Source organism: Ambystoma mexicanum, chromosome 3q (assembly GCF_040938575.1).
Source record: "Ambystoma mexicanum isolate Mex_15411 chromosome 3q, UKY_AmexF1_1, whole genome shotgun sequence".
NCBI lineage: Eukaryota > Metazoa > Chordata > Amphibia > Caudata > Ambystomatidae > Ambystoma > Ambystoma mexicanum.
In genome coordinates this window covers 1,250,065,628-1,250,080,220 of record NC_090926.1, presented here as the reverse complement: position 1 = coordinate 1,250,080,220, position 14,593 = coordinate 1,250,065,628, and the positions used below count along the sequence as shown (strand labels likewise).

At 45.2% G+C, this 14,593-nt stretch overlaps 1 protein-coding gene across 6 annotated transcripts in view; it reads right to left on the bottom strand.

Annotated features, from left to right (window-relative positions):
- DOCK6 (dedicator of cytokinesis 6) overlaps positions 1 to 14,593 on the bottom strand; it is a 1,219,180-nt gene that overhangs the window by 970,259 nt on the left and 234,328 nt on the right. For all 6 annotated transcript variants that reach the window (XM_069604231.1, XM_069604230.1, XM_069604232.1 and 3 more), the window contains exons 10-11: positions 7,233 to 7,313; positions 5,213 to 5,369 (exon numbers count right to left, since the gene is read on the bottom strand). In XM_069604231.1, coding sequence (XP_069460332.1) covers positions 5,213 to 5,369; positions 7,233 to 7,313 — 238 coding nt within the window. The remainder of the gene's footprint in view (positions 1 to 5,212; positions 5,370 to 7,232; positions 7,314 to 14,593) is intronic.

The following is a 14,593-nucleotide window of genomic DNA, read 5'->3' as shown; positions in this document are numbered from 1 at the left end:
GTGGCAGTGGTTTTGTTCCGAACTACCAGGGATTGCATTTGCCGCGGGTGTTCGCAGCTCAGGTAATGCTAACCGCAGGAGCCATCTTTTTCAAAATGGTGCCGAGCCATCTTTGACAAAATGGTCCCCGGTCTTTGTTTTTCGTCATATCTTTGTGGAAAGGTCTTTCTAGAGATTTTCTCTGCGCACCAATCCAGGTGTGGTTTCTTTGTTATTTCGCCTTTGGCGGGCTTCAAGAGTGAAACCCGCCTCTGGCTCCAGGGTAGGCAGGAAGTGGGGGAGGTGCCCGAAACTCCCTGTGCTTAGTCTCCTAGGAGACCCAAATGCACTCTGCTGTGACTGGCTGGCTGACTGTCCGGCAAGGACAGCCCCCCTGCTGGGTGAGTGACAGCTAGGCTGGAATTAATAGGAGAGAACTGAATAAAAGGCGAGTCTTTTGGCTTGGAAGGCAGAGTCGACCACTGGACGAAGGAACCTAAGAAGAGCTTCAAGAGGATGCATGCTGCAACTCCTGGACCGTTGGTTTGCCCGGTGAAGCCCTACTGCAGTGACTACTTGCCAAATTTGCATTGACAGAGAAGCCCCTGCAAAGACGACTTCTCCCTTCGAGTTGGTGGGACCAATCCACTCCAAAGTAAGCCACCTGGACACCCATCTCGGAGCTGGTTGCATTTCCTCAGAGTTGCTGCAGGAAACCGTATAGCCAAGGAGAGGTACACCAGATTGTGTGTGTTACTTTTAAGCTGGCCTAAAGCTTTTGGAAGATCCTCCAGACTCCAAGCAGTACTGACCAAGCCTGAAACCCCTCAGCAGAGTGTGGGACCCCAGAAGCAAGGACAGTCCACCTTGACAGCCAGGAACCGTATGTGTTGCTATTTGCTGTACTGCAAGGAGCTAAAACGCGAAACAGCCACTGAAAGCGAAGTTGCCGGTTGCAGGTTTTGACTATCTCAGTCCATTGCAGGTGTCCCCCGATGTCTCCCCTCTTATCCCCACGACTGAGGCCCAGGAACAGTGAGATCTGCAGAGCTGCACAGGAACAGAAGTCATCAGCTGCATCTTGTCTTCTTTTCCAAGGCACTGTAAAACAAGTCTAAGAGAACCTACCTCTTGCTGTTGAAGTGCTTGCAACTTCTACACCTCACAAGTCTAATCCGCTTGTTGCCCTACATTTGTTTCTTCTTTTCATCAAAGGCTCCTAAGAACTTGTGCAAAGACTTTTCCATTATTTACCAGAAGAGCTTTATCCTATCCAAGACTTTTGCCAATTGACTTTGGTTTAGCCTATTGAATTGAATGACTCTTCTTGTGAACTCTTCAAGTATCTGCACTGCTTTGGAATATTTGTGGTCTCTTGTGTTCTAATAACCTTTACCTTTTGCCAACTTTTAAAGAGTATTCTGAATGCCAACAGCAAGGTATTAATGTCCACAGCACCCTTGTTACTAAAGTCACCTGTGGGTGTAGGTTGTGTCTGTGGGCCATCCCAAAAGGGCCTCGTCTGATTCAGAAACTGAAAGTGTACAGTATTGCAGTATATGTGTGTGTTACTATTCTATTGCTCGCTTCTGAAGAAGGCTTTATAACTGACTGATAAATAAATTGTTTGTGCAAGAAACCATGAGTACAAGTGTTTATTTGAATACCTGTAACTGTGAATCTTTGTGTAACTCCACTACAGCTCACATTTCCCCTCTTGAGATAAGCCTGGCTGCTAAACACGCTACCAAAACTGTGTAGTGCAAGCTTATCCCAAAGTTTGGGTTGCCTATACCTGTGTCATAGTTGTTTGTAGTGTTCCCAGAGGGTACTGCATTCAAACTGTGCCTAACAGTTCTGCTTACTGGGAGACCGGAGGATCTTCCACAAGCTCGGATCAGACTTATACGTGATGCACTCCGTTAGGTGTTCCTCTCCCTGACACTTCGGTTCCAGCAGCAGAAGTACAGCCAGCTCCGAGAGGATGTCCAAACGAGTTCGCTTTGGAGTTGATTGGTCCCACCAACTCAAGGGGAGAAGTCATCCTTGCAGGGCTTCTCCAGTCGAGTTTGGAGTTTCAGCACAGCAGCCTCGCCTTTTATGCAGGTTTCTCCCATCCATTCCAGCCTAGCTGTCAATCCCACATCAGGGTGGCTGTCCTTGCCGGACTGCCAGCCGGCCATTCACCTTTGGGTGCATTCCTGTAACCAATGGGCTTAAGCACAGGGAGTTTCAGGCACCTCCCTCACTTCCTGCCCCTGCCAGACATATTGGAGCCAGAGGCGGGCTTCATGCGTGAATCTCGCCAAAGACAAAGCGAATTAAGGTACCAAACCCGGTTTGCCGCGCAGAGTAAATCTCAAGAAGGACCTTTCCAGCAGGAAATAGCAAAAAAAGAAGAACGGGCCATTTCGACAAAATGGGCACCCATGCGTGCCTTACTGCAGCTGCGAACACAGCCAGCGGTAAAAACACACAATGGTAGTAAAAAGTAAACCACTGCCACCAGCCATTAATTGTAGAAAGGGTAACATAAAAATGGTACATGAGAAACAAGACGAAGGCCAAGTAACCCTTCCAGCACCCTATGGTAAGATAGTGTGTGCTGTGTCTAGAAAGTTACACAATATAAGTAACGTCAATTTCACTTCACTGATCTTGGAAACAGTTTATCCAAAAGAAGGTCTTTAAACCTTTGGGAAATCTAAGAGACTTCCATGTGCCACTGCAGGTGCTGGGTGTCACAATGCAAAGATGATGCCTATGGAGTTTGTCAGCCTCCAAAACCAAAAAGAAACAGTGTTTTAATTACAGTAAAATACATGAGAGAGTGGGAAAAAGGTTTAACTCTCTCCAGGTTAAAAATGAAAAAGTCCTGGAGTCCAGCAAGAGTGCTGGGGGTCACTAAGGTAGAGCGGAATTAGCACATTTCTGAGAATTCTCCTCAACAGCCACAGACTAGCACAGCAGGAGGGATTGGCTCGTAAGAGGAGAAACCTCTTTGAACTAAAGCTGTTGGCGTGGAGGTGCCCCTGCCGGCACCGACGGAAGAAACAAACGCGAGAAGCACTGTGTACCTGACATATGGTGAACAAGGGAGAGAAGGGGAGGAAAGCTTTGTACACCGAACCGTACTGTGGAGCAGACAGAAGGAAAGCACGGAAACCATCCTACAACGAAGAAACGAAGTGCGGGAGACCCAGGGAAATGGAAGGCTATACAGAGTGGCTATACCCCAATTGGCAAGATAAGAAGAGTTGTAATAACTACAGGACCCTGCAAACTCATTCCAGTAGTGCCGAGAAACCTAAGAAGTGTGAAAATAACTACGTGACTCTTTATACTCGTCCCAGGGTTCGAAATTGAGATTTGATGAGCAGGAGCAAAAAACAGATCCTGGGTGTCTGAGCTACCACAGGGGAACCAGGAGCTACCAGAGATGCTAATTTAACTTTTTGTCCATTTGGTATGAACCATTGTGTTCCAACTCTTTTTTATTAACATTCTCAACCACTCAAAGTTGATGTCATATTTACATGTTTGGAAGGCACCAAGGGCCAAAAGTAGCTCCTGGTAGCTGTTTTCAAGCTAGCCAGGCTCTACTATGCTAGATGCAGGAGCCAAATAGCTCCCTGCTCCCCTCTATTTGGAACCCTGTTCGTCCCCATAGTATCAAAAAGCATAAAAGGAGCGAGTCCAAACCCTGGGTACATAACACAGATCTCAGGGGAGAAAAAGAGAAAGCAGGATATCAGATTTAGAAAGATGCTGTTGCAGTAGTCCAGCCTAGAGAGAACGAGAGCTCTGGAGACAGTGAGCTTCTGGGGGAAGGAGAGGAAAGGAAGAATACCTCTGAGGAGGTGCAGCTGGTAGTGTGACTTCTTAGTGACGTCGGAGGTGTGAGGGGAGAAGGAGAGTGTGGAGTCGAAGATGACTGAGGTTTTTTGCCTTGCAGGTGGGAGCAGGAAGAGGGCCAAGAGAGGCCGGCTAGAGAGCTGCAGGAAAGGGGGGAGTGGGTGTGCCGGTGAGGAGAATCTCAGTCTTATGACCCACCACACAGGCCAGATTCTAGAAATCCATCTTAAGAAGGGTCATGAAAAGATAAAGAAGGAAGTACAGGAGAAAGGGGAGAGGGAATACATTGTGTAAGTGGTGGGCTAGAATAGAATAAGGCACAGAGAAGGCTTGGAGAGAAAAAGAGTGAGGAGGCACAGAGTAGTATTCACCCTCTATTTCCAACCATGGCCCCCAACAAATCATGATAACGACTACAGAATAGCCCTATAATGATATGATATGGTATTTATAAAGCGCCTATAAACAAGTTTTTCAAGGCGCGACGAGGCAAGGGAGAGGGAACAAAGGGAAACGGACAGCGATCCTGTTAGGCCAGGTGTCATTCAGATTGCACAAGTGCATGGGAAGGGGAAAGGGAAAAGTGCAAGGAGAAGGTAGAGGGGGAAAGTGTAGTACATGGGATAGTATAATAAATAAGATAGATAAAAACAGCCAGCTGGTGGCAAGTGCAAGGTAAGTGCAGACATAAGCACTGGTAGGGGGACTGTAGGGATACTGAAAAACAGTCCCAAGGTGCAGGGTCTACCAGGGAGGCAGTGCAGGTGGGCAACTGGCGGGGCCTTGGCCCGGGTTCAGAAAGGGTGGCCAGGTAACCAGTGCAGTTTCAGTCCAGAAAATCAGCAGGGGAGAGAAAGCAGAAGCAAAGAGGAAGGTTTTGAGGTGCTTCCGGAACCGGAGATGGTTCGCCTCAAGTTTCAGGGAGGCAGGAAGGCTGTTCCAGAGGGAGGCACCAGCCGAAGAGAGAGATCTACCACCAGCTCGTTGCTTGGAGAATCGTTTGACCCTGAGGGAGTTGAAGGCAGATGAGCGAAGATCTCGAGAAGGAAGATATTTAGGAAGAGAGAGTTGAAGGTATTTCGGCCCCAGGCCCCAGAAGGCCTTGTGGACAATACAGAGGGTTTTGAACTTAATCCTCGCAGCCACTGGGAGCCAGTGTAGAGATTTCAGTCCTGGAGAGATACGATCCCTGGGCTTGAGGCCAAGGACAAGTCTTGCAGTCCTGTTCCAGATAAGTTGCAGAGGAAGGAGAGTAATGCTCTCCCTAATGTCTCCTCTGGACTAAACATTAATTTCTCAACGGACCATGCTGAAGGTAAAAGGCAGTATCACCCCGCCCTTTAAATATTTAGGCTATAGAAACTAAGCTGTGTATTACCGTTCTCAGAGTCTGAGTCACTTCTCTCCAGGGAGCCAGTACTGCTGACGATATTCATGAGGTGGATGGCTGTCCAGGCAAAAGGCATGCGGTATCGGCCCAGGCGATTGCAGAACTGCTCGGCCTGGACCCTCAACTTCTCCAGCTTTTCCTTATTCTGGGAAAAAGAACAAGAGTTAGCTCTGGACACAAACTGCATGCGATTTCTACAGAAGCAATCTTTAGCTGTGCTACTAACAGTTCTACTGCCCAAACACACAATATGAATCAGGGAACATAGGAGCGAAGTATGCAGATGTGTTTGTCCGAGCACATGGTAGTCATAAAAGAAATGTGCCCTCTTCCTAATGACATTGGATATCTCCCAGAAAGTGACCCTTTGAAATTGATAGATTGGGGGCAGAGTGCCCTGGGTTTACAACTAATTGCACTGTTATATTAACTAGGCTGCATTTCACATGAAGTAAGTATGCCCATGTGTACCAAATACATGCCTTACTCGGTATTGTAAGCAAAATGCCCAAAGCAAATGCTTTTCTTGAGAATGGGTTGTAACAAAGATTGAGAGAGAAAAGTACCTAGGCTAATTAGCCTTTGGTGCGGCACAGTCAGCACAACAAAGGAAGACAATACAAAACAAGCTGTGCACTCTCGCCATCTCTCTAGTGTAACAAAGATTGACCACTCTATCCAAGTATTTGCAATGATTTAACGCTTGTTTGGATAATGTACTTCAGCTCTGCATTCAAGGTGTGAAAGACCTATCCACAACTAGGCACCCAACCTCTACTCTACCTAGCTGTTATTCTAGTGGTAAATGTGACAGACCAGCCAAGACCAAACTCTCTGGCAGGAAGCAGGCTGGTTTAATGTACAGTGTAGCCACTGTATCAGATTCCATAATTGAATGTACACTAAATGTATATGAATTGGAAAGAAGCATCTACCTTACCGTTCAGAAAGTTAATGCAGAATTATAGGTGTGTAACTTTCCGGAACAGATATCATTCAGTTTCTTTAAGTTATGATCATGCCAGGGTGGGATCACCAGGGCAGTTCAGGATCAAGTGGGGCCTCTGGTCACCAAGGGGAACCAGGTATGGTTAAGGAGATCCAAAGTCGAGGTTTATTTTAAAGGAAATGCAGTTCTCACATAGGAATGAAAGCTCCTGCTATAATGGCAGTAGGTGCGCCCTCAACCCAAGCCTTTAAATGAGGCTGACATTGCTCCTCGAGATAAATCACATAAAAGCCGGTAGGATTTTTTGGCTGAACTCCGAGAGTGGGGCCTGGGCTGGAGGCACTCCCATGCCAGCCACACCACCATACGTGCCCAATTCATGGGTAGTAAAGGTGACCCACCACAGAGCACACTCTAATGTCACTGCCTCTCATGCCCTTGTCTGCTAAACAGGGGCTACACTATTCTATCCTCTCTTCCGTCCAATTCCTCCTCATTGTTCCATCCATCTGCTTGTACCATCTTCCTACTACACTCTCTTTATGTACCCGTTACTCCCTCCTGCCCCCTCTTCCTGCTCCCTCCCCATTATCAAACCTGAGCTGCGTCACTTTTCATTCTCCATCTTCTATCCCCACTTCTAGTAGCTCCACCCTTCTATCTCCTCTACTTTCTCCCCTCACATGCTCCAATCAAGCACTCCTATTATCTACTCCTCTCAGTTTCCCTCTTCCTAATCCACCAACCCATTATTGGTCTGTGCTCCTCCTTTTGGGCTCTTCTTTTGTCTCCTTTGTGCCCAGACACCCTCCTCTCCCCCAACAGAGCCGCTTTCTCTGCTCCGTCCCCATTGCCTTAATCTGCTCTGCCATTTCACCTCCTATCCTTTGCTGCACCCTTCTGTTTCCTCTTCTCAATACAATCTCCTTCCTCTTTCTCGCTCTTGCACCATGGCCCTGCTCCACCCTTTCTTGTGCCACCTTTCCATTGTCCAACTTACACCCGGTGCCTCCTGATTGCTCTCCCCCTCCCATCCCCCAACAGTATGCCATCACTTACTTTGGATGCGTCTGCTTCTTTCATCACCATATATGGCTCACAGCACTCCCCGATGTCTCCCTGCTGTAGGACCTTCTCCAACTAAGAGAATGACAGAGTACATCATCAACACAGATTCCCATCAGAGAGCAAAGCACTGACATTGTAAGAACAGTTCTGTACCACAGCACAAAATTCTCTCCCAGCATAGTGTCATCACAGAAGCCCATAACTTCCGCGCCATGAGAGTTTAACAGTGGTAGTTATAGAAACATTGTAGGTCACAAACATTAGGACAGCTGGAGAATGCACCATAACCTACCATTACATGAGGAAGTCAAAATAAACAAACACTAAGAACAACAAAATACTGAAATATATTTGTTCATATGTTTTAATGACTGTTTCATATATAACTGTTGGAAAGAAAACAATTAGTTTAACAATGTAAAGTTTGGAACAATGTTTGTTTGTTTGTTTTTATTATTTGTAATGCGCACCTAACCGGAGGTAACAGGGCGCAGGAGCAACAAGAGGATTGTATAGCTTAGGTTACATATAATACTGTGGAGTCCAGCTACGGTTACAGTGCAAGACACAGTAAAGTCTTATAGACCGTTATGATAAAGACTTTTGGTTTTAAGGCAATTATTTTTGGGACATTGCAGTCTGTAGTTATTCATGTTTATTTGTTGCCCATTATATATGTATTTCTTCACATTTATGTTTTTTGCAATAAAATATATTCACTAACATTTTCACGTTAAGTTTCATTTTCAAATTTAATTTGCATAGGTGCAATCATTTCTGTATTACACTACGTTATTGCTATGTGCATCAAGCCAGATTCCACCCACGTCTAGGCACTAGCTAATAGGTGTTATTCCAAATACAACTAGTCTCCCACCTCTCCGAGGGCCCAGCTCCAAGAGACTATCAAAATAATAGAAGCTGCGCTATCGAACAACAATTCAAATGTCACTAGACATGCTCGACATTCAAAGCAGACCGTGAGAGTTTTAGAGAATATTTTAAAATAAATCCACCTCAGAGGAAAGGCTAAACCTAACCTGACAGATGTTTAATACATATGTGAAGGTGGCACGCAATATCCACACTTCTGCATACAGTGTGCACTTGGTGCTGTGGGATGGGCCCAGCTGCTTGCTAGTATTACATGGTTCGTAACTAAGCTTCAGATGTGTTAAGGTAAATCCAATTTAACCAGTAATTGAGTCGCTGAAGAGTACTTTATCTAAGTGTACATTCTCGCATTTTCATAGGTCCCTTAGAAGGGCAACCCACAGTATTTGAATGAGAAGCCTCAGATGTGCAGGTAACATTCATTTAATCGAACTAATAATTTCAGGCACTTGCCATCACGAGTCCCAGAGTAGCACTTTAATTAGAGTGTATACTCTTGTACTTTATATAAGGACATCTCACATCCACAGTATTTGAATAAGAAAATCAGACCTTGTTTTTCATTAAGTGCTTTAACTTGCGATTCGGGCAAATGCATTTTTCATGCGAAACGAGATGCACACATTGCATCACACAGGCACTAACATTTTTCTTTAGGCTGCGTTGGGTTTAGCAATACAAATTCTTTAACACTGATTTACATTCCTAACAATGCCACATTTTTCACTCGCCCACTCAGTGCACATGGTATGCCTCCCGGTTTATCCTTGGAACGAGTTGCTTAATTTGGTTGCATTTCCATAATATAGTGCACATGCTTAAATCATTGTATTTACCTAAAATTGAAGAATACAAGTTGGTGAATACAGATATATTACTCCTCACTAATTCATAATGTTTTTCTATTCCTTTTTCCTCCTCCAAGTGTGTCTTTAATAATGTTTTCTTTTACTCACCTAACATTTGAAAAAAATGGGTGTCCTGGTTATCTTTTTCTCATGCATCATATGTTTTTCTAATTTCTCTTGCGCTGCGTTTGGTTTATCTCTTTGTTTTAATCACATATGGTTTTAGTTACATGAGATTAATCAAACATCTGTATGTACAGCCACTTACTATTATCACCACCGAAGCTTAATATAATATTTGATTCTAATTAGGAAATGTTTGAAATCGAGGAGCCCGGAGGAAGAGCTAAATAACTCGAAACATGTGTTGGGTCAGAGTTTTCATATAAACTTCAAGGAAAGAGCAATATGACTCAATACTTTCAGATTTGTAACAGGAATCGTTTTCATTAAACTAAGGTAAAATCAAGTGATATGGAGAATTCCATTCATTTCATACACAGTATGTATTGCATCCTATAGGAAGCGTGTGCCAGGGACTTCTAGACTTATTTCTTTTTTGTGTGGAATTGGGACCTTGAGGTCTGTCTCACCCACTAGGTTTGCGGGAGACACCTAACCTCTTTCTTGATATCTAGTAATAAGCACATTGATTGGGTAAACTCCCAGTTTTTCATACAATAGTATTATGAGATGCATTACTTAACGTAATAGCATTTCTGATGGTTGTATCTGCTTAGATTCACATGCTGTGCATATGGTCCGACATCCAGTGGTAGCCGCTGAGTATTGCATCTCGTCTTTCGCAGATCCAAAGGGGATGTCGGCATAGGCGTGTCTGTAACATTATCCCTAATATGACGTGTAGTGTACCCAAAATCCCTCACGCACCGAGGTCCCTCCGATAGCATTTTTTCTGCCATGAGGGAGCCCAAGGCTAATGTGAGTGAGTAGATAAAAGAGAAAGTAGTAAGACGTCTATGTTCCTTCCACTGAGCGGGGAGGAAGGGTGGGCCCATGTGAATCTAAGCAGATACGATCATCAGAAATGCTATTATGGTAAGTAATGCATCTAGCATAGCAATGTCACTTTGCAGGCTGAGGTCAAGGCATTTTGAATTAAATGGCATTTTTTAAAGCTAGTCACATATGTTCACATTTACAAACTGTGAGCATCTGTGTGGAACAAATTAAACCCACAAATAGTTTATATATGTTCAAACAAACATGCAGGCTTGAAATCACCCTGCCTTAGCTTGTAAGCTATTCCCACCCTGCGTGCATAAAGTATGTGATAGGAGGATCATCTGAAATGGGACAGAGTAAATTCAGCTTTCTATGAAATCTCCTCTAGGCTTTACTGCTATACTCTCAAAACAAAGACAGCAAAAAAAGTTATGATAGGCTTACCTGCAAGTAGTCATTGGTTGTGTGTGCGTCAGTCAAACATACAACACAGAGATTAAAAGGCTAACAGCTTTTACTTTGCATTTCACTTATTTCATTGTCTTGAGATAAGGCACAGATTAGGCAGCTGAAGTCTATGAAGATTTTATTTTCAGAAACGGAGTGCTAACCATTCTACAAACTCACATTCCATAAGTATTAGTCGGGTATGTGGCTCAGTGGACTAATGCATCCACTACAGCGGCCTGTGTTGTTTGACCTCATGGTCACAGGTTCGAAACCCGGCAGGTCAACCCAACCCTTCATCCTGCCGAGGTCGATAAAACGAGTACCATTACTTTGGGTAACAATAATCATCTGTTATCTGTCAATAGTGCCAAGATACCCCTCTGGGGGTGAACGCGCGCTATACAAATACACCTGTTATATTATGTTATTAGGAGGACAATGCTGAATTTAACCCTTCCTTCCCGTTACATGTTGATGAAAGGGCTGAGCATCACACATCCAGGGAAGGAACTGATCAGTGAAATAAAAGTAGGTGTCCCACCACCTGCAGTCCCTGCAGCAGTCCCCGCAGCAGGTGACCGCTCTGCCTAAAAAGGGAAATCACCTTCTTGGTCAGCAAGGCCTGACTGGCAGCATGGTCATGCGCATTTCTGTAGTTGCTGTTAAACATATATCCAGACAGGAAAGAAATTAATTTGCATCTGTAGTTATGCGTATAAAAGACATACCAGGAGTCTCAACTATAATAAGCATACTCACAGAATTTGATTTTGCGTGGTAAAGAAAATGTTATGAACAATTACGTAAGCAAAGGTAATTTACTACAATATGGCTGTTTTGTTTCTTATTATATATTTTATTTATTGAGTGATGTTAGGGAGATTTTTGCTCAACCCTCTGGTCAGGGCTGTGTAATCATCTAACCTAATAGTAGAACAGCGTCTCCCAAAAGTAAAGATTAGACTCGCCAAGGTTACTGTAGCAGAGCGGTCGTGCTCAACTTCAGGAGGGTGGAAGGCTACTGAGAAGTACAGTTAATCTGCAGAAAGGCCACATTGTGGTTTCAGTGAAAGAAACGCTTCAGGGTATTCTCCCACGCAGACCTTGGGAAACCCTTATTCAGGTGGCCAGGGGAGGTCTGGTGCTCTCAGAGGCCAACCCTGGGGGTGGACGAGCGAGGGAGGATCACCTGGATGGGGGAAACCGAGGTTGTGCTCGGGAGATTGCCCCAGGTGAGACACAGTATTACACCGGAGAAAGGGATGAGGAAGACGAGTTCCCCAAAGCCTTTGTGGGCTGTTTCACCTCAACCTCCCTTACAATAGATGAGCCTTCTTTTCTGGAATTCATCATCGCCTCTGTCTCGGATCAATCCATTACTCACCCTGCTACCTTCAGAAAACATCTGTGTCCGAATCCTCGCTTTTCTGTTTCCCCTCAGAATACTCCCAATCATTCTTTCTGTCCCTCCGATTATTATTTCCCGTATTCCCAACCGTTCCCATAATTCCTCTTGTTTATTTCTGTTAGTCAAGATTGTATGCAGTACTCACTGGGTGCACTACAACAATCCTGACCTCCTGGCAATAAGGACACAACCTTTGGTATAAGTCTGAACTACACAGGTTGGTAGTGTGGTCGAGCAGCCAGGCTTATCTCAAGAGGGGTCAATGTGAGCAGTACGGTTGTGACACAGAGCTTCACAGTACAGTTATCCAAATAAACACTTATACTCAAGGTTTCTTGATAAAATAATTATTCATTTATTTCACAGTCAGTTATATACACCTTCAGAAAGGGAGCAAAAACATTTAACACTTAAATATACTTCAAAAACACACTCAGTTTCTCTGAATCAGAAGACACCCATTGGGGATGTCACACAGACACTTCCTATACCCCCAGGTGACTTAAATAGCTAGGACACTGTGGACATTGATTTATCACTGGTACATTTAGAGCAATACTGAGTTTGGTGAAAAAGATAGAATAGAGGAATACAACAAAGGTTAACAAATAATTAATAAACAGTTAAGTACTTTTTGAAACCTTCCAATGTCCAGAAAATTAACCCTTTCCTGGAGAAAAGATAAAGCACAGAGTCAGAGGTAAGAAGAGTCACTCAGGGAGCCAGGACAGCCAATGTTAATTGTACAATGTCAAGGGGAGCTGCAGATCTTCTTTGCAGGTAGGTAAAAAGGTCTTGCACAATGTTTGTAGAAAATAGAACACTTGAAGGGCCACAAGCTGGGAGGCCTGTGAGGGGCAAAGCTTTAGCAACTGCAAGGTAACCAAGACCGCTCTCAACTGAGAGCAAGTAAGGCTACACAACAAGAGGTAAGTTCTCTTAGACTTTACAGAACCTCTGGTTAGAACTAATGGTTCCAGCTGGCTTCTGATCCTGTACAGCTCTGCAGATCCTGCTGTTCCTGGGCCTCAGTCGTGGGGACAAGAGGGAAGACGTCTGGGGACTCCTGCTCTGCAATGGGATGGTGAGCAGCAGCAATGGGCAAACTTCAATTCAGAGGTTCTTCAGTGTTTTAGCTCCTCGGGTCTGACAGCAAATAGCAACACCGCGGTTGTCGGATACCATTTCAGACTTACTTGCTTCTGGGGTCCAGCACTCTGTTGGGGTGGCTAAGGCTTGGTCAGTCCTGCAACAGGGAAGCCCGGAAGATGTTCCTAGCGCTCGGGTCCGACTTCAAAGCAACGCACACAATCTGGTGTTCCTCTCCCTGGCTCTTCGGTTCCAGCAGCAGTGGAAATGCAACCAGCTTCGAGAGGATGTCCAGACGGGCTTACTTTGGAGTTGATTGATCCTACCAACTCAATGGGAGAAGTCGTCCTTGCAGGGCTTCTCTAGTTGAGGCGAATTCAGATCTTCATCACAGCAGCAAGGCTTTACCGGGCAAACCAACGTTCCAGGAGCTGCAGCAGACGTCTCTTCCAAGTTCTTCTTTGGATTCCTTCATCCAGTGGTCGACTCTGCCTTCCAAGCCAAAAAGCCTTGCCTTTTATGCAGGTTTCTTCCATTCATTCCAGCCTAGCTGTCAATCACACAGCAGAGTGGCTTTCCTTGCCGGACAGCCAGCGGCCAATCACCTTTGGGTGCATTCCTATAACCAAGGGGATTAAGCACAGGGAGTTTCGGGCACCTCACTCCCTTCCTGCCCTTGCCAGACATACCGGAGCCAGAGGCAGGCTTCACCAGTGAATCCCACCAAAGACAAAATGAACAAAGACCAAATCTGGTTTGGCGTGCAGAGTAAATCTCAGGAAGGACCTTCCAGACAAGAAATGGTGAAAAAAGAAGACCGGGGCCGTTTTAACGAAATGACCCATGGGTGCCTTATCGTGTCGAGTGAGAATTGCAAAGTGGCAACTTCTGAAAGCATCAGAGTAACAAAGTGAACTGGAAAAAGTGTTAAGGGGAGACCAGCAGCAGAGGGAAACCGACACCACATGGGTGTCAACTGAAGAGACTCTGATCATGCCCCATATTGAGAAACTTCAGAAGCCAGGCAGCCATAGCAATGGAAAGTGGTCATGCGTAAGGATCAAGAAAAAGCCCCATACATTCAAAAGACTTTGATTCGTGAATTGGCATGAAAGTGATGGAAGTGAATCCCATGTAGTAAATCGAGAAAAGGGCCGTAGTCTCCGCTGATATTTCAAAATAGTAGTTAACACAAAAGGGCCCGAGCCCAGCGGAGGGAGATCCGGGGTGAAGCTAAACTCAGTACTGGCAGTCGAGAAAGGTCTGAGCCCGAATGAGGCGGTCCAGGGGTGAAACCGTCACCTAAGGGCTGGCAGTCAGAAGAGGTCCAAGCCCGGCAGAGGGAGATCCAAGGAGTTAAGCGATCGCCCGAAGTTTGATGAAGGACTATTGAGTAAGGGTCAGCCCAGAAGAGGGGGACCCAGGGGTGAAGTCAGCACCTGATGTGAACTGTGACTTAGAATTGAGAAAGATCAGGCCAGAAGAGGAGGCCAAGGGTGAACCCATCACCCAATCGATATCACCCAAACAAACATTTCAGTTGTTACTTATGTTTTGTGGTTTTTTAACACATCAGGCCCGACGGCAAGAGACGTTCAGAGAAAACAAGACTTAGCCATCGATGGTCCTGAGAACTACCATTTGAACTGTTGGCTCATGCTAGAGAAGCCAGAGACTGTACTTTGCACCAAACTCCA